Source organism: Pelodiscus sinensis, chromosome 2 (genome assembly GCF_049634645.1).
Source record: "Pelodiscus sinensis isolate JC-2024 chromosome 2, ASM4963464v1, whole genome shotgun sequence".
Lineage (NCBI taxonomy): Eukaryota > Metazoa > Chordata > Testudines > Trionychidae > Pelodiscus > Pelodiscus sinensis.
Window position 1 is genome coordinate 30,024,713 of NC_134712.1, and position 27,057 is coordinate 30,051,769.

General features: G+C 44.9%; 1 protein-coding gene across 1 annotated transcript in view; it reads left to right on the plus strand.

Annotated features, from left to right (window-relative positions):
- Positions 1 to 2,092: 2,092 nt before the first annotated feature.
- The window catches only part of EIF3E (eukaryotic translation initiation factor 3 subunit E), a 57,359-nt gene continuing 32,394 nt past the window's right edge, over positions 2,093 to 27,057 (plus strand). Inside the window, exons 1-7 of the mRNA XM_006113017.4 lie at positions 2,093 to 2,251; positions 4,644 to 4,758; positions 8,225 to 8,342; positions 17,992 to 18,034; positions 18,514 to 18,618; positions 23,087 to 23,212; positions 26,383 to 26,507. Coding sequence (XP_006113079.1) covers positions 2,162 to 2,251; positions 4,644 to 4,758; positions 8,225 to 8,342; positions 17,992 to 18,034; positions 18,514 to 18,618; positions 23,087 to 23,212; positions 26,383 to 26,507 — 722 coding nt within the window. The 5' untranslated portion in view covers positions 2,093 to 2,161. The remainder of the gene's footprint in view (positions 2,252 to 4,643; positions 4,759 to 8,224; positions 8,343 to 17,991; positions 18,035 to 18,513; positions 18,619 to 23,086; positions 23,213 to 26,382; positions 26,508 to 27,057) is intronic.

The following is a 27,057-nucleotide window of genomic DNA, read 5'->3' on the forward strand; positions in this document are numbered from 1 at the left end:
CTGATGTGACAGACCAGGCCATGTCTGGGCACAGCTGAGGGCGTCCGCTCAGGGCGAATTGCTCAAATCCTGGGCTCCTTACAGCCCCCAGACTGGTGACCTCTCCAAACAGGCCACAAACCAGTCCCACAGAGCGCTTCAGCAGCCTGCCTGAAGCCTCATGAGCAAAACCCCTCTGACACCCCAGCAATATCCGTGCCCCAGATGGCCCCAGGCCTCATACACAGATGGGGGGAGGGGTCCTAGCACCCAATCTCACCTACCCAGAACAAGTTCTGTCCAGTTCCAAGAAACCAGTCGCAGATCCCTGGTCAATTTACCCTCTGGATCTTACCCACAAATCACGCTGAGCCAATCCTTTAGAATCTATATCTAAAGGTTTATTATCACAAGAAAGAAAAGCATGAGAGTAAGGTTGTTAAAGAATAGTACGTTACATGCACCGAATCTCCCAGTCCTCGATGCAGGCTCTAGCAGAGATGTTACAGCTGCTGGTTTAAAAGTTCTTGTTGCACATCCTAGTATCAGGATGGGTTCACAGGTCTTCCGGGCTCTTCGATCCTTGCAATGCTGCCTCTGGGATGAAGTGCTGAGCTGAGAACCAAGTTGGCTTCGACCACATGGCCTCTTTATACCACCTTCCTGGCCTCTTCTTGGCTGCAGCAGGTCACCTGGTCCTCAGCCTCTCTCTGCTGGCAGCTCTTAGATGTCCGCCCTCATGCTTTAGGTGTGTCCTTGGCCCATCGAGTGCCATTGTCCCACAGGGCCTTTATGATTAGCATGTCCATAGGCCAGGCTCTGCCCAATGCTCAACCACATTCAGAGAAATATTCAGTATCCACACAGACTACAGATTCCTAACTACACACACAGACATTATACAACCACATAAATATCTTACATAGGATTATCAGATAATAAGCTTCTATTCAGCACCCCACATGGCCCCCTTTTATACCATTTTCTGGAGCCACCACCCCCACCTAGGGGTGCAGCAGCGATCTGGCTGCTTCCCTCAAATTAGGTAATGTGACAGCTGGCCACTTGAATTACGGCAAGAACACTGACGATCTCATGTAAGAAATCAGTGCTTCTTGCGGAAATACTGTGCTGCTTCCGTTTGGGCAAAAGTCCTTCTGCGCAAAAGGGCCAGTGTAGACAGCTCCGATTTGGTTTGCACAAAAAAGCATGTCTAGATTGGCACGGACACTTTTCCTCAAAAAGTGCTTTTGTGGAAAAGCGTCCGTGACAAACTAGACGCTCTTTTCCGCAAATGCTTTTAACAGAAAACTTTTCCTTTTAAAGCACTTGCAGAAAATCATGCCAGGCTAGACGTAGCCCTCCCGTAGAGGGGCAGGGCTCTGCTGCTCTGGCAGGAGACTGGGTAGCCACCAGTCCCTCCCACAGGTCAGGCCAGGCAGCCTAGCCAGCCACAGTCTGACTCTTCCCCAGCCTTCCTGGGCAACCAGAGAGGGAGACTGCAATATTTTGCAATATGGTTTTTCATTTACAATATGATGGGAAGATCCCAGAAGGTAATTTCTATAAAATCTTTATTGCAGTATAAATGTCTAGCATAACAAAATCACTTTACCCATCAGTTTCCACTCAAGTTTTTCATTAACCTCTCTTATCTAAACTCATTAGGTGCCTATTTTGAACTTTATATTTAAAACAAACAGTGGTCCACATTTACCAAAAAAGACCCCCCCCTCCCCGGGCAATGCCTGCGTAGGGGCCTGCACGTGCCATGCAACTCAGGGGGCCAAGGGAGGGGTTTCAATGCAGCCAGAGCAGCTTGTAGGTGGGGAAGCCCCGGACAGGGCCACACCGCTGAGCGGCTCCGGCCACGCTGAGTCAAGCCACGCGCAGCGCGCGCACGACGTAGGAAAGGACACGAAGCTTCTTTAGAACTCCGACTGGCTGCCAGCCCTCAGCCAGACTCGCACGCGCGGCTCGGGCCATCTCCGCACGCACGCGCACAGCCCCGCGCCCTCTCGCTGTCACGTCACGCCACGCCACGCACGCGCGCTCTCTTCCCCCCAGACCACGCCTTTTCCCTCCGTCCTTCTCGCGACGGCGTCGTAGCCGCGTCGCTGTGCGCGTCCGTGCGCGTGGGGGGAAGCGGGGCGGCTGCGGCCCCGCCCCTCCTTTTCCCAAGATGGCGGAGTACGACCTGACCACCCGCATCGCGCACTTCTTGGACCGGCACCTGGTCTTCCCGCTGCTCGAGTTCCTGTCCGTCAAGGAGGTACGTGGAGACCGGGCCCGCCCCTCGCGGGCTCGCAGCTGGCACGTGGGAGGCGGAAACCAGCCAGCGGGGAGAGCGGTAACGAGGCCCGGAGCCGCCCGGCTGCCTTCGGCCTCCCCGCGGGGCCTGTCGCACAGGCAGCGTCACGAGCCGGCGGTGCGCAGGGTGTTCGTGAAGCCCCTGCCTGGGCCTGCCCCAGCTGCTCGCAGGCCGGATGCGGGGAGGAGGAATCTTTCCCCGCCCACCCACGGCAGACTTGGGGCCCCTTTCCTCACAGGGGCAGGGCGGGGATCCTTCCTCAGCTGCCCGCGGCTTGGGCCCCGTCCCCACACGTGGCGGATTGGGGGAAGTTTCCCCCACCGTGAGACAAGGGACTTGCCGCCAAACCTCGCGGAGCTGCCCTTGTATCGGCTTGTCTCCGCTCTTCCATCGCTCCCTAGGCAGGGGAGACTTTTCTTACCACCATAGTTTGTCTCCTGTAAACCTTCTAGTGTTCTTGAAGAACCTGGTGGCTCTGAGGCTTAAACTGATGTATCTACACATAGAGGGACATAATTTGTTAGGGAAGAGGCAAACATGGTTTTTGTAAAAAGAAAGAATCCATTACACTTTATTAGAATTCAGTGTTCGGGAGGGAGGGGGAGAATTCAACAAGCTGGACAGGCTGTTCCAGTGAATTCAGTTTTACTTAGTTTTTGACTAAAGCCGCGAGGAGTCCTGTGGCACCTTATAGACTAACTGAAGTGTAGGAGCATAAGCTTTCGTGGGCAAAGACCCACTTTGTTAGATTTTGACTGTTTGTGACAAAGAATCATCAAAACAGAGTCAGACCCCACATTTTGGGGGCGCCGCGCCTCCGTGACTGCTGCCTTAACCTTCCTATGAATTAACCTAGAGTACTGTCTCTGGTTATGTCTACACTCCCGGCTTCTTGTGCAACTATGGCCGTTCTTGCGCAAGAATCCACAGTGTGTCCATACTGCCCGCCTGCTCTTGCGCAAGGAAATTTACAGTATGGCGTGGTAAGAGAGGGCTTCTTGCGGAAGAGCTACGTTCTTTTTTAACAGGTGTAAGCCCTTTTGCGGAGGAGCTCTTGTGCAAGGGGGCAGTGTGGACGCTCAGCAGGAATTTCTTGCACAAGAAAGCCCTATGGCTAAAATGGTCATCAGAGCTTTCTTGCGCAAGAGAGCGTCCAGCACAGCTCACACATGGCAGCGTGGATGTTTTCTTGCGCAAGGCTTCTTTTCTTGCGCAAGGCTTCTTTTCTTGCGCAAGGCTTCTTTTCTTGCACAAGATGCTGCCAGTGTAGACATTGCCTGGGGGTGGGGGTAAGACCACGGCAGTGGTAGACCTTGTCTGCCCTGCCTCAGCCCCCCCACTGCTTTCTGTGGTCATCTGTCTGCATTAATTTAGTCTATAGCCATACATACTTTACTTAAAAATTAGTGTAATATTTCCATTGGATTTATCACGCTTCAGCCATGTGGTTCTTACTGAATGTAAATGATCAAGCCAGGTATAATGTTAAAGGTCATAGAGCAGAATATTCGTTGATGTTAAAATATTTAACATTTTACTACAGTGCAATGTACAAGACTCCATGTTCCCACCATAGGACATACAAATATCCTATAGAGCAGTGGTCTCCAATCTTTTTAAGCACAAGATCATTTTTTAATTTAAGTGCAATTCAGGATCTACCTCAAATCCAAATATCCTTGTCCTACCTCTTCTCTAAGGCTCCATTCCCTCTCTGAGGCCCTGCCCTGCTCACTCTGTCTGTTCCTCCCCCATCCTCACTCACTTTCACCAAGCTGGGGCAGAGGTTGAGGTACAGGCTCTGGGAGAAAGTTTGAGTACAGGAGAGGCCCAGGGACAGAGATTCAAATTGCTCCTTTATGTATGCCGAACATGTTCAGCCTTAGGCACTGTTTCTAGCAAGCTTCCTTCATCCCAAGCCCTGTTGTGTTGTTTTTCCCCCCTCTGTAGAGATGGGTACAAGGTTGTGGGAGGGGGACACCCTGACATCATCTGGCTCGCCTGCCCTTCACAGCAAAGAGACTCCACGGGACAGCTCCAAGGCAGAGGGCAGGAGCAGCATGGCAGTGAGGGAAGGGCAGTTGAAGTGACAGCGCTTGACAGTCTCCTGGCCAAACTAGTGAGGATCACCTTCCTGAGTTTCCAGGATCTACCAGTAGATTTTGTTCCACTGGTTGGTGACCACTGCCATGGCGTCTTCTGCTTGTGGGAAAGAATTGTGGAGAGTTTACTTAATGTAAAATATAAGGTTCTGTTATCGTCACCTTATTCGTAAATAGGCAGAGCTATTTTTAAGTCCTTATAAAGAGCTGTTCACTGTGTCACAAGAAATCATTTAACTTATTTTTTTCAGATATACAATGAAAAAGAATTACTTCAAGGAAAATTGGACCTTCTTAGTGATACCAACATGGTGGATTTTGCTATGGATGTGTACAAAAACCTTTATTCAGATGAGATTCCTCATGGTAAGCTTGGTCATAAGTGGATCTGTGGATTTTGCAATCAGTTCTAAAATCACAGCTTGAATAACAATCTTGTCAAACAACTGTCAATTTTACTGTCTCAAAACTATCCCTAGTGATAGAAATGTAGCCATGTTAGTCTGGGGTAGCTGAAGCAAAATGCAGGACCCCTAGTTTTGTTGTTGTTGTTAAAAACAGTTGTCTCTGTGGCTGATTTTGCCCAATGCTGTGGCTGAGGCGGCGGCTGGAGGAGGCAGAACACGAGGTGGTTTCTTGAGGTTTGAGTTCATAGCCTTTCACCCAGGTAAGGTGGTGGTTGGACCTCCTTGCTTCCTCCCCTCTTCCCCCCCATTCCCCCGCCAGTACTCATGGGGTACGAGAAGCACTTGGGACAGGCGGGGTCACGAAGGAGAAGGGACCATGTGCCAAAGGCTGCTCCCCCCTGTCCACATGGCAGTAATGGCCACACTCCGTAGAGGGAACAGCTTGGCTCTGAGGAGTGCAAAGGTGGGGTCGAGCTGTTGGGTGGAGAAGCAAGGGGCTGGCTTTGGGCCAGAGGAACAGACAGCATTTTATTGGTACATTCATTATTTGCTCAATGAATATGCAAATAAAATGTTACCTGTCCGCGAAAAGTTTGTGAATGGGTTTGCCGGTTTGCAGTATAACAAAGTTTGGGAACCACTGGTACAAAACACTGAGCTTGGACTGGTGGCTGTAAACAAACTTTGTGGGACTGCAGGAAACTTGATCACACCCATAATAAGTGGATATGCAGCTAACTGAAATCATGCCAGACCATACGTGTTGCTGGACCAGAGAGTGCCGGACTAGAAAGGTTCAACCTGTAGTTGAATAATTTTGTTTCACTTAAATAGCTTGCATATATGTAGGAATGATTTCTTGAGGTTTGAGTTCATAGCTGGAAGAAAGCTGAGGGAATAAGTTTGGTTGCTGGCAAACCTCTGCATTCTATACACAACCAGCTATGCTACATACATTTTTTTATGCATTTCCCCAAAATTATCCTTTTGTTTACATTTACTAGAGCATGTGATATAGTCTTGACACTAAACTATTTTATATTCTTGACAATTTGATAGCTATTTAGTGATACTACTATATTGTGATAATTTACAATACAACATTTCTTTTATACCTGTTTTATACTCAAATGCCTGATTCTTCCCAAACTTGGGTTGTTCTGAGCTCCAAAGCATTTTTCTTCAAGTTGATATTTAAATGCTTTCTCTGTCATACATGGTAGCATTAGATGTAAAACAGTAGTAGATGTAAAACTATTTCTACCAGTTTGAAGGTAATTTTGCAGATTAGCCGTTTTACAAGCATCTTCTTTCCACACAAGTTTTCTGTCAGAGTGCTTGCTGAACAAGAATCTAGCCAGATTTGTGTACATTTTTTCATACACGTTCCATTCCATTCCCCTTAAATATATGTAGCATCTTCCCTTGCATTTCTTTTCACCTTCACAACTTTATCAGAAGCAAACAACCCTATCTAAAATACAGTTTTTTTTCTTCATGATGGATGAGAAGCCATTTAAGTTCATGATTGGGCTGCAAAACTCTTCCATAGAGAGTGTTTTTTTAAATTAAGCTAGGCACTTGTAAAATGAACCCTAGATTCCAGGGTCAAAAGGGACCAGTGTTGTTATTTGGTCTGATTTTTTCTATATAATACAGGCCATAAACTTCCCCAGTCCTAAAACACATCTTTTTAGCTGGAGTTGATGTACCTTAAGCTGAACTTTGACACTGTTCCCACTGCTGGAGGTCTCCCGTCAACTTCCCTTCTCCTTGGAACAGCAAGGAGTTCTGTGATCAACAGGAGCACCTTCAGTCTTCAATATATGGATGTTTACTAAACCCGTTAAATCAAACTCCAGAGGATCAACTGTGGCAGAGTCAATCTTCCCATTACTATAGATGTGGCCTTAGTTCCAGCTGGAATTTGTCTAGCTTCAACTTGCAGACATTGCATCATTTCTCAGCTAGTCTGAAGAGCCAAATATTAAATACTGTCCAGAGGTAAAATGGCTTCTATTCCTACTAGAGATGTTAACTAGCCATTCATATACTAATCGAGTATTCGATGGAATTTCCATTGACTAGTCAATAGGCACTTCTGTGTTCTGCTTTTCAAATGTACAAGAGTCCCAGCGGGGGCTCTTGTGCATTTCAAAGTTGGAACGCAGTGCGGCGCCCAGGACCAGCAGGAAGTCCTGCTGACTCCGGGTGCTTCCACTTTGAAATACACAAAAGTCCCTGCTGAGGATTCCTGTACATTTCAAAGCTAGCACTCTGTTTGGAGCCCGGGGTTTTCTTTGGGAGTCCTTAGCTGATCCCGGGCTCCACCCGGCATTTTAAAGTGGCAGCACTGCACTGAGCTCGGGGTTAGCTGGAGAGTCCCCAGCAGATCCCGGGCTCCCTTCCCCTCTCCCCCAGCTTTTCAAAGTGACAGTGCCGCTTGGAGCCTGGGACCTCTATCTGAGTACTGTGATCAACAGGAGCACCCTTGGGTGTGTGGGCGGGTAGGAAGCAACTAGTCCTTAATATCCCTAATTCCTACTTAAGACTTCCCTGTTTGTGCATCCCACAAATGCGTTACCTATAAACCCCAATTTCTTTCCAGTTACTCCTTTCCAGGATAGACTCTGCAATCCTGTAAGCATCCCCTATGTTCTTTATTCCTACCGCTATATGTGTATAATTAGCTATATTAAAAGTGCATATTGTGTGCTTGGGGCCAGTTTCACTCTGTATCAGTGACCTGTTTTCTTCATTATTTATTATTCCCTCCATTTTTGTGTCCCTTGCAAACTTAACCCTTGATGATTTTATTTTCTTCCAGATTGATAAAAAGCATAAGGCCAAGAACTGATACCTGTGGGATTCCACAACATACTAATTAGCAGGGCTCACCGAACCGCAGCGAGCCCCGCTCGCCAGCTGCGCTGTCCAGCAATCTGCGCATGTGCAGATGGTTCTGCGCGTGTACAGATCGCCCGAACCTGGCTCTTCTATTCGCCTATGGCGAGTAGATTGTTTTATTTGTCGAGCCCTGATAATTAGCTTTTGGTTGATTTAATTATTACCATGTTAATTTATCATTCTGTTTCTTGATCAAAATCCAGTATATGGCATCAAATCACATGCTGTACAGAAAAAGTGTTACTTCAGTACTATTACCTTTATCAGCTAAGCTTACAATTCACCAAAAAAAACAAAGATAGTTTGGCAGGATCTATTTTCCATAAATCCGTGTTAGGCATTAATTACATCACACTCCTATACTTCTTTATTAATCATTGTGGCAGTTTGTGATTTGACTGAAGGCAAAAATGAGCTGAGGTTTCTGGATGCCAGAATGTTCTGTATTCCAGCTGATTTTATATTAGATAACTACAGGCTGCCTGATAAGATTTTAACTTTACATTGTATTTTTTTAGCTTTACGTGAAAAGAGGACTGCTGTTGTTGCACAGTTGAAACAGCTTCAGTTAGAAACTGAGCCAATTGTCAAGATGTTTGAAGATCCAGAAACTACAAGACAGATGCAGTCCACTAGGTAATATTTTCTTTAATATTGTAAACATTGTAGGAATTATCCCGAATGCTTTGCTGGACCAGTTTAAACAGGCTTTCTAATTAAGCAGTGTCAGTTTGAAGCTGCACAATCTTTTATTCTGTTTTCTGTGCCAGGTGTTAATATGTATGCTATGATGTCTTGGTTATCCATATGATCATGTTATGCTTCTCATTAGTAATGTCTCCATGTTTCTGAGAGACTTAGCTTACAATTCAGAATATTGACCTCCAACATGGTTAAATATAGGGATGTAAGCAATCAGTCGACTATCTGATAAGCAAAAGCTTCTCGGATAGTAGACACACTAATGACTAGTGGCTCCTGCCCTCTTGCGCCTCTATCACAAAGAGGCAGCAACGGTGTGGGGAGAGGAGCGGGTGCTGGAGGGAGCCATCCTAAAAGCTGGTGCCTCCCAGCTTTGGGGGGGGGGGGCACAGCGGCAGCCAACTTTGAAATGTAGAAGAGTCCCCTGGGTTCCACTGTGTTGCAACTTTGAATTGCACAAGAGCCCCCGCTTGAGCTCTTATACATTTCAAAGGCAGAACACGGAAGTTCTTATCAACTAGTCGATGGAAATCCTATTGCCTATTCAATTAGTTACTCAAATATAGAAATAAAATAAAAGGAAATCGTCTACTAAGAAATGTTTTATCATAATATAAATATTGTTTGTGTTTAGGTGATGGAATAGGTTAGAAAGCCTTTGAAAACACCCCTAAAAAGCCCAAGCCCATGTTAATTTTCTGCTCTTTTCACATAATACCTTCTAAGTAGAATGTGGAAGTACCATACTTCCAGGCACATAATTGGCTGTAATCACTTTCAGGATAGCAAAAGTAATTTCTTTAACAACTAGAAATATGAGCCACTTGAGACAGTTTAATAGGTCTGCAAAACCTATTAGTCTATAAGGTGCCACAGGACTCCTCGTCGCTTTTGCAGATTCAGACTAACACGGCTATCCCTCTGATATTTAATAGGTCTGTTAGTTCAAGAGGTGAGAATTGCAGTCTGTTTTCTCCTTAGTGCAATATATGCAAAACCTGAGCTAATTTTAGAGGTTCAGAAAATGCCAATACCTGAAATTGGCCCCTGGAAATCTTTTAGTGCAGCATATCTTTGCAACGTCTTAATATTTGTAGTACAGTAAAACTCCAATAGTCTGGCATCCAATTGTATGGCATCAAAATGGCAAGAGCCTAGTGAATGAACTTTGGCAAAAAACGAGTCAGAAGGCACCAGCGGCATCAGCTGTACCAAGCGAAACCAGACGGGACCGAGTCAGTCTGCCACTGGCATTGTGTGATGCTGGACAGTGCTTGTGCTACAATAAAAAGGGTTGTTAACACTTTCTATACAGTATATACTATATATATTAAAAACACATAACACCATCTTATAGTACCTCTTGATAGTCCAGCATATCCAATAATCGGGCACCACTTAGGTCCCAAAGGTTCTGGATTATCGGAAGTCTACTGTACTTATGGCATGGACGAAATGGCAAGATATCCTTTCAATACTCTGAATAATTTTGAGTTGTTAAAATATTTCTGGGCATAAAATGTAATTAATATAATCACCAGTAAGGAAAGCACAAGTATTCTCCTTATCTTACTTTCATATAGGGTATGTTAGTGTTTACATGGTTAACCAATAAGTCTGGGCTCATCAGTTAACCTGCACGGTTACATGCACCTCTTTTCTCCCTCACCTGTCTGCTGCCTCTGATACAGAGGCACCAGCACAGGAGAAAAGATAGGCAGGAGGCAGTGTACGTGGGGAAAAGGGCTTTCAAGCTGGCTCCTGCTGAGTCGACTGTCTCCTTTCTCCCCCCCACCCCCCATGTTGCTGCCTCTGTATCGGGGGGGGGGGGGGGGGGGAAGATAGGCGGACGGGCATATAGAAGCTGGTTCCCACCGAGCCGCTTTCCCCTTGTCGCTCCTGCTTCTGTATCAGAGGAAGAAATGCGTTGGAGGAGAGGTGGCAGGAGCTGGTACACGTGGGAAGACAGCATTCAAGCCAGCTTCCCTCACATACTGGCTCCCACGGAGCCACTTGTCCCCTGCTCTGTTGCCCCTGCCTCAGAGGCTGCAGAGATCGGGGGGGAGGGAGGGAGGTGGAAGAGGCAGGAGCTGATGCTGGTGGGGAGAAGCAGGCACTGATTCCTCCCTGCCCCCCTGAGTGTAAACATGCAACCACTGAAACTTTCAGTGATTAGACAATTACAAACACAAACAATTAACATCCCTATATCATAGAACACTAGAACTGGAAGGGACCTCATGAGGTCATCGAGACCAGTCTGTTGCCCTCACAGCAGGACCCAGTACTGTCTAGACCAGTGTTTCTCAACCTTTTTTTTGCTCATGGCCCACTTCTGAGCCTCATTTACCTCTGTGGCCCCCCTCAGAGCCGCTGTTAGTTGGGAAAAAAGTACATAATTTACCTAATGTTCCGGTTTTTCCATGTGGCTCCCTAGAGGTAGGGCGTGGCCCCTGGGAGCCATATGGGCCACAGTTGAGAACCACTGGTCTAGACCATCCCTGATAGATGTCTATCTAACCTGCTCTTAAATATCTCCAGATGGAGATTCCACAACCTCCCTAGGCAATTTATTCCAGTGTTTAACCACTCTGACATGGTGTTACATGAAATGTGCTTGTTTCTTAAACATCTTAGATCCCATCCTGCAAAGACACCACAGTGAACAATAACATTGAAATATGCAGTTAATTACTAAGGTCTTTTTTCAGCAGCTAAATCTATGTGGTAGTACCCTTGTACCCACACGGAGTCCTGTTAATCTCAGTGAAGCTCAACATGAACACGTGGATCCGCTTGCAGGACCACGGCAAAGATTTATAAGGCTGTAAAAAAAAAAAAAAGTTGTGAGCTGTGATTTTTGTTGTAAAAACTTTAGCTTTCAACACTCATTGCAACTAACTACTCTCAGTATAACTTCTTCACAATATCATTCACTAAAATGTGTTGTGAAGTAGTGAATGTGTTGAGGCAGAGGTGGTGTCCTGGTGAGCATAGTGGGGGCAGAAGTGAAAGAGGAGGAGAACAGGGCTGGGGTTGTGTTCCTGGGAGGACTTCTACTTTGTCTAGGTAAGGTTCTGACTCCACCAAGTGGCACAGGTTGGGACTGCTGTGCCTTAACATCTCCTGCATGACTTGAAGAACTTTGCTGCTCTGGTAAGTGGGTCCAGATGGGTTTTGGAGTAGTGCCTTCTATGGGGTTTGAAGAAGGAAAAGGGAACCTTCAGGGTCTCTGTTGTTGGAAGCTCACCAGTGCACCTGACCGCTTAAATGTTCCTTCATGATGTAGACACATCATGAGACTGTATGGACACTTTTTGCTATCTTCAACTCTCACACATTATTGCATGGATGGAAAGGTATATCTAATGACAACACAAAGATTCTCTTGTTCAGGTAGGGATCTATGATTAAGTATTGGTACAAAAGCAAGATAATATTAGAAAATGCTTACATGAATATATACAGGTTGGACCTCTCCTCCTGCCCTGTGCTAAACAGCCCCCCACTCCCTCTAGATGGGGGTCCAGCCCACTCGTCTGCTTCCTAGCCAGCCATTGCTCCCTGGGCTGGAGCTCTCCAGCTCCCATTAGCCCCACTGTGGCCGCGGGGTTGGGGCTATCAGCTGAGTCACTGGCCCCCAGGGCTGCCCTCCTGCTCCACGGCCAGATCTCCCTATTCCAGGACTCTGTGGTTCCAGAACATATGTGGTCCTGCTGGACCATGGATGTTGACGTACCAGGGAGTCCTGGTTAAGGGAGGTACAACCTGTACAAATTTAGTTTGAGAGCCAAAGACTCTAGTTGCCTTCTCCCACCTTTTGTTGCAGGGTGCACAATAGGGATTTATTTAAAAACACTTCATATCCTCGTTTTCAAGTTAGGAAAAAGTAGTTCACACCATGTACAATAGGATATGCCTATCTTCAGTAATTAAGTGAGGTCTTTAGACATTATGCAAGTCTTCTGACTAGTGATTTGATTGTCAGTTACTCAAAATGCCTTATTGAGATCAGTTAGCACACAGTAAGTTGGGGATTCATAATGACTTACGTTTTTCAAGGTCTATTGCTTAGATCAGTAGTCCCCAACCTTTTGGAGTTGCTGGGCTCCCGGGGGCAGGGCCGCTCACGCGCCTCGTTCCCGGGGTCAACGACCCCATGTGTCGCGCATCCGGGGGTGGGACTGCCAATTCGCCGTGCGCCCGGGGTCGGCGCCCCCCATAGCTGCGCGTCCAGGTGCGGGGCCGCACATTAGCTGTGCATCCGGGGACAGCGCCCCCCATGCGCCCGCAGGCACCATGTTGGGGACCACTGGCTTAGATGTTTCAGGTAGTCACAACTTTGAATTTAAAGCAGCCAGAAATTTGTGCTGGAAAACTTCCCTTGCCTAGGAGGAATCTGTGTGAGAACTGATTCTGCCTCCTCTGAGAGGGGAGGCAGAAGAGGAGGCAATGGAATATGGTGGATTGAAACTCTTATGTTCAGTTTCCTGCTCGCTTTGGGCATAGTTGAGACTCAAACTCTATGTATCCTGGGAAAGCCTCACAAGAGATACTTGCCAGTACTGAAGACCCATTTTACGTAGTAGGGATGTTAAATATCAGTTAATTAAATAGTCAAGTAACCTCTTGAATTCTCAAAGGTTAGTCGACTATTCTATAGTCCCCAGGGGCGGGCCCAACAGCCAGTGCACTCCAGCCTTACTTCCGAGACGCCCCCTGCCACTTTGCGCTGCTGCCTCTGTATCAGAGGCAGCAACACAGGGTGGCAGGTAGGAGCTGGTCCGTGAGGGGACCCAGTTTAAAAACCAGCTCCCCTCGCAGACTGGCTGCCTGTCGCCCTGTGATGCTACCTCTGATAAGGAGACAGGCAGGGTCTGAGTTCCTGGACGTGGTGTAAGCTGGAAGTGAGCTGAGCTGAGCTTCCTGCCCACCTGGGTCTTAGTACACTTTAAATGCAGAGCTGCGGTGGGGGTAGGTCCCGGACCCAGCGTGAGCCAGGACTGAGCTGGGCTGCTGGCCAGCCTGCTAAAAAGTGTACTGAGGTTTGGGGGGGGGGGGGCTGGAGGGAGAACGGGAGAGGGAAATTTGTGTAGTCTATAGCATTAACCCATAAGCTTTTGCCTATCAGTTAATTGGTTAATCAACTACACTGTTACATCCCTATTATGTAGATGAACATTTCAGAGTACTGTGACACGTTGAAGCTTCCTGTTTTCTTGTTTCATACAGGGATATAGCCCACCCACTAAATGTCTTTTTTTTTTTTTAATGGCATCTTTAACTTTCACTGAGGTAGTTTAACAAAAACATGAGACACTCCACCAGTTCAAAGAAAAATAAAGTCATGAGAACTCAAGAAGAGGGGAGTGCTGAGTTTTTATAAATCTGGAAGTTTGGCCAATCTAAACGAGATTTCTTTGAGGGAGCTCAAGGGATCTGTCTTTATTATCTAGTTTAATTGATCAGGGTTCTTTAACTACTACAGGTTTCAGTTTTGATGTATATATTAGCACAGGTATGTGTGATTGGAATGGCCTTCCAGAATCTTGGGTGCCTAATGTTTTCCAGGTTAGCGCAAGAGATACATAACAAAGGTTTTTCCCATAAAGGAGGAACTTGTAGTTGGAATCTGCCAACATTATTCTTCCTAACTATCTGCTTATAGTAGATGTCAAACTGTATAAATTTATTGATCTTGACTAAGCAATGTTTTTTCAGAATCTGGGGAGTACACAGACTAATTAGTACTAAATTTGTATTTGAAAAATCTGATGTTCCCATTTTTGAATGAAGACTCTTACCGGTGAAATGGTTAATCTTTTCCCTCTCTATATGAGCTTTTAATGGGCTTTATTAACTCAAACTTTTAAATTATTCAAAGTTCCTTCCATGTCTCATGCTTCACACTGGCACGTTCCTCATCTGCATGATATCTGTAGGTATCCTTGACCAGATTATTGCCTTGAGTCTGGTTTTTAGACTTGGAGGAACTCTCCAGAATTTTCTTCTTCCATACAGCACATACGGCAGATTCTAGAACTCTGTGTAGCAGAGCTTCTATGGGATTTTGAACAAAATGTCTGTTGCTTCATAAGTGTTGAAGTTTCTCTGCTCAAAAGTGCAAAACTTAAATATATATTTCTTTTTCTGAGTTTCTGAGGAGGCTTTGAAGTGTTCCTCTCTTGCCTCACGGACAGGTCACATAAATTCAACGCTGAGCTACTATATGGATGAGGTCCGTGCTGAGATGGTTGAGCAGGCCACCCAAAAGTTTCCTTCCCTGAGACCAGGCTGGAATTAATGGCACTGAATATGGGGTACATTTTTACATCCCTCCCCCCTGCTCACTTAGATGTGGACGCCTGTTCCTATAGTTTGCAGAGCAATCAGAAAAGTTTCATTGGAGCCTCCTAAATCACTGAAGCTCGGAGAAGGAAGAAATTCCTGCTCCCAGCCAGTATGTTGACAAGATTAGTGTTGAGGCATTTAAGAAGGAATCAGAGCACTCTTTCACAATTTGTTTTACTTGTGTAGTCAGCTGCGAAAGAGGTACCAGTTGCTGTGATTTCTGGTACAAATGACTCTTATCTCCACTGCTTAGTCGGTGCGGTCCGTTCCCTTCCTGGACAGATGTGCTTATGTCCTTTCCTCTCCTAGGCTCCATGGATCCCATATGAGGTCATGAAGTAGCTGTTTTCCTTCAGGAAGGATATAGGACATGTGCCTGCCGACTGTTTCAGACTCACAGATAAAGCATTCTTCCCCCTAACAGGATTTTCGTATATTTGTTTCAGGGCTTTGGCCCAGGGACTGGTGACTGTTGCTCACAGTCACCTGCCTGGTGCTTCTGTCTCTCTTCTGTACGGCTTTATGAGAAGCATCCCATTCCAGTCATATCCCATTTTCCTGGTTGCAGCCAAGCCCTTATGTTGCTTTAAATGACAAGAAGAGGAAGCTGTATACCAAATATATAGTAGATCAGTGGTCTCTAAACTTTTTAACCACAAGATCACTTTTTCAATTTAAGTGCAATGTAAGATCTACCTCAAACCCAAATACCCTTGCCTCACTTCCTTCCCGCCCCTTCTCTGAGTCCCTGCCCCTGCTCTACCTCTTCTCCGAGGCCTTATCCTGCTCACTCCATCCTCCTTCCTCCCCCCTCTTCACTCACTTTCACCAAGATGGGTAAAGGGTTGGGGTGCAGGCCCTGATCTTGAGCCAAGGGGTTTGGAGTGTGGAAGGGGCTCCCAGTTTAGCCTAGGGTGAGGGATTGGGGTCCAGGAGGCGTTTCAGGGAGCAGAATCTAGGAAGGAGTTTCAGTGCAGGGGGACACGGGTGCAGGGAGTTTCTGGCGCAGAAGGTTGGGTGTAAGAGGAGGTTCAAGACTGGAAGAGGGGTTCAGGAAGACTGGGTGGGCACTATTTAACTGAGGTGGCTTCTGGGTGGAGGAGCAGTGGGATTAAGGCAGCCTTATTCCTGCCCTGGCCCTGCACCACTGCTGAAAGCAGCTGGCATGTGCTGCCCCTCATCTGTAGGCACTGAGCCCACATCTTCTACTGGTCACAGTTTCCCCCTATTGACCAATGGGAGCTGCAGAAGTGGTGTCTGCAGGAAAGGGCAGCATGTGGAGACTCCCTGTTCTGCCTTTCTCAGGGGTTGCAGGGACATGCCAGCCACTTCCAGGAGTAGTAATTACCATAGGGATAATGACTCCAGCCACAACAGGTTAGGCATTCTAGAACTCACTACTCAAAAATTTAAGCATAAGAGAGAAATAAAAATCATGAAATGCACGGACCAGTCAAAAACCAAAAATAACCCATTCTGCAAGCAGTAAAAGAAGTAACAACAATCCCCCACGTATGTGTTGGGTCAGGAGATGAGAGTGAAGGACAATTGGTGTTTGTGAGAATGACAGACACACACACTGTGTGTGAGTGACAGAGATTTGAATAGCAAAGCTCCATCCGTCCCCTTCTCTCAGTGTGGAGAGAGGGTACAGAAGAGGAAGGGAGGAGGGACACCCTGACATCAGTGACCCCCTCTTCTCCCTCCCCCACCCTGCACAGCAAGCAGGAGAGGAGGCTCCTGGGTGGGGGAGAGGGAGACAGACCCAAGGCAGAGAGCAGGAGCAGCATGACAGTGGAGGGGAGGGGCAACTGAAATGCCAGCGCTTGCTAGCTTCCTGGCTAGACCAGTCAAGATCACCTGTCAGAGGCTCCAAGATCTAATGGTAGAACCTGATCTAGTGGTTGGTGACCACTATGGTAGGTAATAGGGAGGTTAGAGTTTAAGCGACTGTTTAGCTGATAAGCTAATGCTTATCTTTTGATAGTGTAGGTTATGTTCAGTCAGCTCCTTGGCAGGGGGCTTGACAGCAGCTGGGCAGCGAAGTCGCTTCCTGGAGCTGGGCAAGCAAGGACTGCCTGCTCAGCTCCCGGGGAAGAGGCTTCACTGCCACAGGAAAGCCTCCTCCCCAAGAGTGGAACTGGCAGCCCCTTCTAGCCCAGTTCCCAGGGAGGAGATTTCCCTGCAACAGGGAAGCTGCCTTCCTGGAAGTGCAGCTGGCAGGGTTGGCTTCCCAGCTTCTGGGAAAGCAGCTTCTCTGTAGCAGGGAAACCTCTTCCCTGGGAGCAGGGCTGGTGGTCCTGCTCCTGAGGAGGCTTAGCTGCAGGCTCTGCCATATAAAACTTATTTTCATTGGATAGACCGGGGTAGGGAACCTAAGGCCCAGGGGCCAGATGTGGTACCTGGCTTGCCTGGATCCAGCTTCCAGGACTCACGGATGCACTCCCACAGCATTAGGGTTGCCAGGTGTCTGGTTTTGAACCAGACAGTCCAGTATTTGAGCTTTCTGTTTGGGAAACAAATTGAGAAAATATAAATGAGGAAATATAAATGTCCGGTATTTTCTAAATAAGATGTAATGTAGATTGTGATGTCAAGTCAAGTGTGTCCAGTATTTTGGTTGAAACCATCTGGCAACCCTACACAGCATTGGGGAAACCTCACTGGCACTCCAGCCCCTGCTTACTCCCCCCTCACCGCCCCCCCCCAACTGATTTTTCTGTGGATCAGTGGTTCCCAACCCAAAAAGGGTTCTCCACCCTGGGTTACGTGGTTACCATCCCTGGTAGATACAGACCACTGCAACAACTGACGCAGGGGGGAGAGAAGGAAAATTCTGTGAATTTTCATTCTAGAATCTTCCATGTCCCAATCTGACTCTCCTGCATGGTTAACTGTTTTTTGAGCTGGCTCCCCACACATACTGGCTCCTTCCGAGCCAGCTGGCACCCCCTCTACCCCCACACACTTCTGCCTCTGTATGAGAGATGGGGGGGGGGGAGTAGAGGGGCAAGGCATTTGCCCTGTCCCTGCTGCCTCTCTGAGGCAGTAGTGCAGGGGGAGGGATGTTAGTGTGTACTCGTGTACAATAAGCCTGGTGGTACAATAAGCCTCCTTCAAGAAGTTTTAAAGAAGACTGTGTTCCTTTTTAATAGCTTGGGTTAGTACAACACAGTAACTTGTGATGGTCAATTTAAAGCTGAAATCTTACAGATATTTATTTTTATTACAGGGATGGACGAATGCTCTTTGATTACCTAGCTGACAAACATGGTGTAAGCTTTTTTTATTTTTATGTAATTAAATATGTAAAAGTAACAGGCTAAATTATATTCAATCCAGCAGTCTTGCAATATCAAGAACATGGTATTCTGGGCTATCTGACTAGTTTAAATGTAGCTTATGCATGAAACTTCAGATATAAAAATGTTTAAAAGCGTAAATCAAACTAAATGTATTATAAACTTACAAAACCAAGGGATTCTAGATATTAATTGCATTCTTAATACTTAGGATTATGCTTGGTTATTGTAATACTTCTAATATTAGTATCATGCTATAGTCAGCAGAATGAGTGAAGGATGAAGTAATTTTTACTTTATGCGTGTTTGTTTAGTCACTGCTATCATTGCACTTAGTGTCCAAAGATCCTGGAGTTCTTTACAAGCTACTTGTGTATCTGTAATTAAATGTGACTTTACCATTGCTGTACAATGTGTTTCATAATGAAGAAAAACATTGTGTTCCTTCTCAGTTTAGACAAGAGTACCTAGACACACTCTACAGGTATGCAAAGTTCCAGTATGAATGTGGCAACTATTCAGGAGCTGCAGAATATCTCTACTTTTTTAGGGTTTTGGTAAGTAGTTAGGTTTTTTTCTTTATATATTTAAGCCATTTTGTTTCCTTTTAAAAACTCTTAAATATACTAATTTATAAATTGCTTGAGACAATTATTAAATACAAAAGGAAAACTGAAAAGATTTACAAGCTCAGAATTAGTGGTTCTGGTAAGTTATTTTTCAACAGTCCCATTTTTTTATTTGTGGTTATAGAGGAAAACTATGGCCTGAGTACTGTAATCTGTTTAAATTACAAGGTCTTTTTTGTCAGGGAACGTGTTCATTTGTATCTTGCACAATGCCAAAAGTACTGTCATTCACAAATAACTTGATATTGTATAGTAACTGTTGGCAAATAACTTTTCCATCACTAAATTTATGAAAATCTAAGTAAGTTCAAGCTTACTTTCATTATAGTTGTCTTTTCATGGATGCTCTCCAATAAAAAAACCTGGATTTTGTTGTCTATTCTGATTGACTTGTGTGCCTGCCATTTTGTTGGTTTCATCTGTTCCTTCTGTCATGGCATAATTCTTGTAAAAGGAAATGTAAAACACCTGGCTAATTTCAAGAATAGAAAAGTAAAGCAAAAACTTTTCTCAGATTGGCATGTACATGAATAGACAAAAACCTAGTTTGTATATTTGCATTGAGTTTTATCTCACTTCTCTATGATCTTTAGAATTGCAATGTTGGAAATGAACAATTAGCAAGACTTAAAGTGCTAATTTTAAATTTTTTAAAAGTTGTAATTCTTTGTATTGTGCACTTCCCATTTCCTCCTATACAGGCAGTCCCCGAGTTACGCGGATCCGACTTATGTCGGATCCGCAGTTACGAACGGGGCCCTTCCTCTCCCTGGTATCCAGCAGACCAGGGAGAGGAAGCAAAGCGGCGGAACATGCAGCCAGCTGACAGCCCAGACGCGTCTGGGCTGTCAGCTGGCCGCGTGTTCCGCGGCTTTGCTCTGCTCTGCTCTGCTCTGCTCCCCCTCCCCCTGGTGTGCAGACCAGGGGGGCGGGGAGCAGAGCAGAGCAAAGCCGCAGATCCTGAGGGCAGCAGGATAGTCACGGCGCGTCTGGGCTGTTCCGCTGCCCCCGTGCTCCGCGGCTTTGCTCCGGACGCCTGTGGTACAGCAGCTGGGGCGCTGCCGGTTGGTCCTGTAGCACCGCTCTGGGCGCCACTGGACCAACCCAGCAGCACCCCAGCTGCTCTGCCCCAGGTGTCCCCAAGTCAGCAGCTGCTGAAAATGACCAGTGGCTGACTACAGGAAGCCCCTGCCCCGGGCTTCCTGGAATCAGCCGCTGATCAGTTTCAGCAGCGGCTGAATCTGGACGCCAGTTCCGACTTACATACAGATTCAACTTAAGAACAAACCTACAGTCCCTATCTTGTACGTAACCCGGGGACTGCCTGTATATCAAAACTGAAAAAATATTAATTGTAGCAACTAAGAATAAGCATTTGCAGTTCAATTCCTGTGTACAAAAATTGGTGACGAAGTTAACAGGTAAAATGAAGGTAATCTGTAGTAATACTGAATTTACAGCTTCCTATCAAGAATTCCATCTGTCTCCCCTTGAATATTGTGGAGGATTTAGAAAAGTAAAAGTTGTGCTTTGGAAATGTGAACAGCTTAAACAAGGATTGTAGAACTAGAGCCATGACTTCATTACAGCTTCATGAAAAGAGTTGGTTATTCATATCATTTGTTAATGCTGGGAGTGAATTTCGAGAATGAAGATTTAGTGTCTTGTTAGAATCCCAGCACAGTAATTTTATTGTTGCTGATGAACGAGAGAATGTGCCGTTTTGCTAGCAAATGGAAATTTAAGGTAACTGCTGGAAAATCCAGATATCGAAACTATTCTAGCATATCCATCACTGAAAGCAGTTCTCTGAGTGCCAACTGTAATGACATGGAGTTGAGCCAAAGTAGCGCACATGAACTTCAGCAGCAAAAATTCCTACTAAGGTGCAGCAAAAAGCTTTTCACATTGGCACTTGGGACTTGTGTAGTTCTAATAACCTCATTATGTCCCTTTTTAGAATTCATAAAAGCAATTCCTAGTAATTGTGCATAATTATTGTATTTCTTGACATTAATCTATATTTTCTCTTACTATGGTATATATTTAATCTTTTGGAGAATAGTATTAATCAGTTCTGGAATAAATCACACTGCTTATTCTGTTAATTGGATATAATTAGATGTAGAGTGGATTCCAAAGCAAATAACTAGTAGATTTTTCACAATAATGTAATATTTGTTTATCAAAAAAAGGCGAAAGAATGAGGAGAACATATTTCAGTCTTGAGATACAATTTTTCTCTTGAAAAGCTATGTGACCCATTACTCAGCAAATCTTTTTCTATAATCTGTTCAATGGGGTGTACTTTTTATGTATTTCAAAGAGCTATTTTTTGTGTTAGATTTTAACGAGTAGTTGTCCTAAATTATCTGCCTTTGTGTTTCAAATTTGAGCATGTTGAAAATAAAATTCTATAATTCTTAAAAATTTTCTGAAAGTAGTTTTCATAAAAGTAGTGTATGCTTCTGATACGTTATACCTTGATTGGATACTTGTTACTTCTTTTGGTGGGAGAAAATTCATTTAAAGTAATGGTTAGTGAAACGGAAGCTATGAAAGAACCATTGTAACTGTGGTCTGAGATTAGAATTTGACACACTGAATGACCTAGTGTAGTTCCGTGTTGTATAAACCAAACCTGATTGACCCCAGAGCTACCCTTACTTGAAATAGACTTGATGAACTGCTCTGAGAGAAATAGATTTTATGGAGTTTAGATGTGTTCAGGGATACTGCCTAATTTAGTAGGACATTTTTCTTTTGCCACATGCTTTTATCCAAATGGATTTTCTACTTTTTCAAGGTGATCTCTGCATATTCTCAATTGCGGCCACTGCTTTTTGGGAGCCTTTTCTAAAATCATTGTTGTCTAAAAGCACAAGAAGATCTGTATGGCACCAAGCATTTGGTGCTGAAGTTATTAGTGCCAGTTGTCACCAGCTTTTTTCATTGTTTCTCTAGTTTGCTGTAAGCATATCACTGTGTGTTTGGCATCTTGCTTTTTTGTGTTTCTTTAGGGTTTTTTTAAAAATAAGGAATAGTTTTTAATACAGTGAATATTTTTGCTAGTCCTGAAGTGGTTTTAGAACTTGGTCCCTAAACTCTTTCCCTGGTATGCTCCCCCCCCCCCCCCCCCCCCCGAGACAAGGCCAAGAGTGGGTTGTTGCTCCTAGAGGCAGGGATGTGGACAGGTTAAGAGGGCCAAAGCTGGGGGTAGGACTGGGAGTCAAGCTGTGGCTCTGGACATGGGGCCAGGAGTGAAGCTGAGTAGCGCTCCCTTTGCCTCCATGGGGGCTAGCCCAGGCCTCAGCTGCAGAATGTTTTCCTGTGTCTCCTCTGGGGATGCAACTACGGTTTGTGGACCTCTGTTTTAGAAGCTTGATGTTTTTACTTCATATGAATGCCCAGGCCCACCAACTTACCCAACTACATCTTACTGCACTGTTACAATACAGGCAGTCCCCGGGTTACGTACAAGATAGGGACTGTAGGTTTGTTCTTAAGTTGAATTTGTACGTAAGTCGGAACTGGCGTCCAGATTCAGCCGCTGCTGAAACTGACCAGCGGCTGACTACAGGAAGCCCGAGGCAGAGTTTCTCTGCCCCGGGCTTCCTGGAATCAGCCGCTGATCAGTTTCAACAGCAGCTGAATCTGGACGCCTGGAACAGAGCAGCTGGGGCGCTACTGGGTAGGTCCCCGCAGACCCGCACCTTGGCGCTGCGGGGACCAACCCGGCAGCACCCCAGCTGCTCTACCCCAGGTGTCCCCAAGTCAGCTGCTGCTGAAACTGATCAGCGGCTGATTCCAGGAAGCCCGGGGCAGAGCAACTCTGAGCACTAGCTGTGCCCCCTCCCCCCCCAGCAGACCAGGGAGACGCGGGCGGCGGGACCGCACAGACGCGCCACGGTCCCGCCGCCCGCATCCTCCGCGGCTTTGCTCCGCGTCTCCCTGGCCTTAAGGGAGACCAGGGAGACGCGGAGCAAAGCTGCGGAGGACACGGGCAGCGGGACCACAGCGCTTCTAGGTGGTCCCGCCGCCCGCGTCCTCCGGGGCGAGAAAAGCCCCGTCCGTAAGTACGGATCCGACATAAGTCGGATCCGCGTAACTCGGTGACTGCCTGTACTGTTTACCAACAAGAGTCTTCAGTGGCATCTGCTGCCATTTCCCTTTTTCTTTTTTTTCCTGTAGCTCTTAAAATGCACAAAGCTGCTGACTGAATTACAAAATAAATATTTTTTTAATTCTCCAATTCTTTTTAATTTAGAAAAAATTAGGTTAAGTGAGTGTGTGACATTTATATTTTAAAAATAGTACCAGCAGGTATCTAATACATTTGACCAAGTAAAAGTGTTACATTATTTTGCTTACAGTAACTGTTTACTCTTTTGAACAGGTTCCAGCAACAGATAGAAATGCTTTGAGCTCACTCTGGGGAAAACTGGCATCTGAAATTTTAATGCAGAACTGGGATGCAGCCATGGAAGATCTTACAAGATTGAAAGAGACTATAGATAACAATGTGAGTTAAAGTTTGAGCATATTAATACATTAAGCTGAAGGCTAAGAAAAATATGGAGAAATCTTGTCAGTTAAAAAACAGTCATCTTTTGTAGCCACCTTACGCTTTGCTCTAAGGAGAAGTTATGGCTGCTATCACTCTTTTACAGTCTCTTCTTGTCAAAAAGTATTTGCAAAGGAGCCATGTGCAGTCCTCATATGTTTGAGACAAGATTACTGAATTCTGGCTTTTTTGTGGGGTAGGACAGTAGAAAAAGAGGAAAAGAGCAAAATAAATAGAGGGTCCTAGATGACCCTTTGGAAAGAGAATGAAGAATCCCAGGCATATGTGGGATTTCAGTACAAAATCTAAGACACAAGAAGGAAATAAATGAATGTAAGACACTGACTTATTGAAATCAGTGCTATAAAATATTGTATTTGACTTACCATATAGCTAAAGATTTGTTGCTCTTGAAAAATTTTCATGCTTCCCTGTCGTCCGATTTGAAAATGTTTCTGAATTTGAAAGAAGCTTCTGTTAAACTAAAATTGTTCAATCCCTATATACAGGCATGTCTGCAATCTCCAGAAGGGTTAAATTGAGGGTGGGATCATCATAAGAATTCATGCTGTGGCATCACAGCACATGGAAATTGTCTTCTGATTGAGTACTGAATAGTATTAGTATTCCCTGTCCCCATAAAGCAGGCATGTCCAAAGTCCGGCCCGCGGGCCAAATGCGGCCCGTGTTCCGGTTTAATACGGCCCCACAGGTAATTTGGCAATATCTATCTTTTATGGCCCCCAATGAATCCATATGTATTGAGATGAATACATTGTAAAATCTCAGTTAATGTCAGTTGGTCTAAATCAGTTATAAATATATTTGGACACAACATGTATACTTGGTGTTATGTTCCTGTTCATATTTTTTGAACTTAAAAGTTGACAGACAACCTTTATTACCAATAATATGTAATGTACTTTACAATGTTCCTGACATATATTTCAGCTTCCTAGATTTTTTTTTCATCTGGCCTTCAGATATGAAAGGCAGAGTGATTTAACACCTGTTTAGATTTGTCATCCATGTGACGAAATGAAAAGTATGCCATTTGCAATAAACTTTGCATAAAATAGTTAATTTGCATTTAATTTTAATGGTTCAAAGAATGTCAGGCAAAATGGTCGGCCCTCACGCATGTTCACTTCATCAAATCTGGCCCTCTTTGAAAAAAGTTTGGACACTCCTGCCATAAAGCATACCATTTTAAAAGATGGATTTGACACACACATGTCTGAAAATGATATAAACTGACTCACATTCACAAACTGATAAAATTCAAGAATTTTTTAAATTTTCATTGTCAGTATTAGTCATAACTTTCTTTAGTTTCTTCTGCCTTTTTAAGAAAGGGCGTCCTGAGGTTAGCTTCTGTGAAGCAGTTGTAATCTTCCTGAGTGACCGGCCTTTAAAGTAGTCAATCAGCAGTTCTTCTGTAAGTGCTACTTCTGCAAATGACAAAAATGTACTGTCGTTGTGCAGTCTCGTTTTAAGAGATAGGATTGATTGGGCAACTTCAGAGGGGCTTAGATTTTTCCTTAATTCAGAGTTGCATCTGGATGCCACGTAATAGAATAGCTCCCCTCTTCTTGTAGTATAATTTGATTTCTATATCACACAGTTTACACTTTAACACATTCAGTTAAGAAATTATTTAATGGTGTTAACTAAAATTATATGAAAATTGTGAGAGTACAGGAAACATCTCTAACTTATTGGGAGAAACATGGAAAAAATGTAGTGCCTTCTATAATATGTTGGTAATGTGGAGTGGCAGTAAATGAAGTGTGTATATAGATGAAAAATTGACACTACCCGAAGTCTGCTATGTTTCTACAACCATTCCACCACAACATGTACTCTTGAAGCAAGCAGTATTCATTCCTGATTCTTCTGACTACCCTGGTTATGGTGAGGGAAAATCTGGCTGCTGGCATGTTTGTTAGATATTTACTTCTTCAGTGTCTGACAGTTGCACTGATTGTGAAAAAATGACCTGGTTGATTAGAGTGTCCTTTGTGTGATTGAGAGAAACTATTTCAGAGCTGGCTATTTTTAAGTGATTGATCCTCTAAATGGAAATCTTGAAGGTTTCAGTACATTTAAAATTTGTATTTTGTATTGTCTAGTGAAGGACAGCTGATGCCAGGCAGGCTTCTCTTCCGTATCTTCTGATAGCTTTTTTTAAAGCTTCTGAATCTATGTGGGTACAGCAGGTTGTGCCAGGCTTTGGTGGCCAGAGGAAATTTCACAAGGAAGAGTATCAATGCTTATAAAAGTTGTACCTCCCAAAACCAGGACTCTGTGGTCCAGTAAGACCACGTATTTTCCTATACCAGAGAGCCCTGGGCCGGGAACCTAGTTGCAGGAGAGTCAACAGCAGTGAGGTTGGGGCTGGCTCCTGGCTGCCCGCCTGGAGTCTACTAGCAGCCCATCTGGGGGGAGACCCTTCCCAACCCGGCAAATTCCCTTGTTCGGGTCCCTATGGTGCTGGACCAGCAAGGTCTAGCCTGTATTGTGATCATGCTTATTTTTTAATGCTAGGGAACAGTGATCTATTGTATATGATCATTACCTTGCAGTTTCCAGTTTGCCAGTCTGCTGGCAGTTGCTGAGTGAACTTACTAATGACCATGGTGCTGATGATGGGAACTGAAAACTAAGTTTTTCCAGTTGTTGAATCTACTCCTAGCAGATCTGTTACTTAAGTTTTACACTCTTTATTTTATTACTACAGTAAGGTGGTTCCTGGGGTGGGGAACATCCTGAGGTGGTGATCTAAAAGCAGTTCTAAAAGCAGTATAGAGGTAGGAGAAATTTCCCCACACTGTGTTAGGCTCACTTGTTCTCCACCATCACTTCCTAGAAGAGGATGAGGAACCAAATTCAGAATGACTGAGGGGAGATGGAGGGTTATGGCCAGGGCTCGACAAACAATGTAATCTTCTCGCCCGTGTCGAGTAGATTACACCCCAGAAGAGCCGGCGCAGAGCGCAAAACCATGCGGCTGGCGAACCCTGGTTATGGCAATTATCATGATGATCCAAGGAGAACTACTTTTGTCCTGTTTTCATTGCATCTTATCTGCACCTATTTAAAATTTTATTTTATTGTCTTGTTTTCAGTCAGTCAGCTCCCCACTCCAGTCTCTTCAGCAGAGAACGTGGCTCATCCACTGGTCCTTGTTTGTGTTCTTCAACCACCCAAAAGGGAGAGACAACATCATTGATCTCTTTCTCTATCAACCACAGTAAGTTGCTTGTAGTGTAAGACAGTAGCCTTTTAATGATGCAGAAAATGGGTATAGGACACAAATATTTAACAATGGCATGTCCAGCCTTTTCAGTCTATGGGCCGAATATATTTCAGAAAGATTCAAGAGGGTGCATAAAACACTTTCTTTCTATGGGTTCCATCTGAACTTTTAGAATGCCTAACTTGTTTAAACTGGCGCATATAAAGTGATCAGTGGCAGATTTCTATTAGTGCTATTTAACTAGAAAATAGGAAGCCAAAATGCATGCGTCTCAACATAGTTCCATAAGTGCATCTCTTCTTTGAATTAGAGGAATCACTTCTAGAGAAGGAATGATAGTGAAGCCTCCTATTGAGAGAGCCAGTTGGTCTGTATCAACATCTTTATCTTCACAGTCCTCAATATTTTATCAATTAAACACTTGGCTCTTATGATTGAAACCTTTAGTGGATGCTAAAGGACATAAATGCCCTGGGTTTTTGGAGTCTACCTTTTTCCTGTCTCTGAGGCTGTCAGCCAGGCTATGTCCTTTTGTGTGTGCATA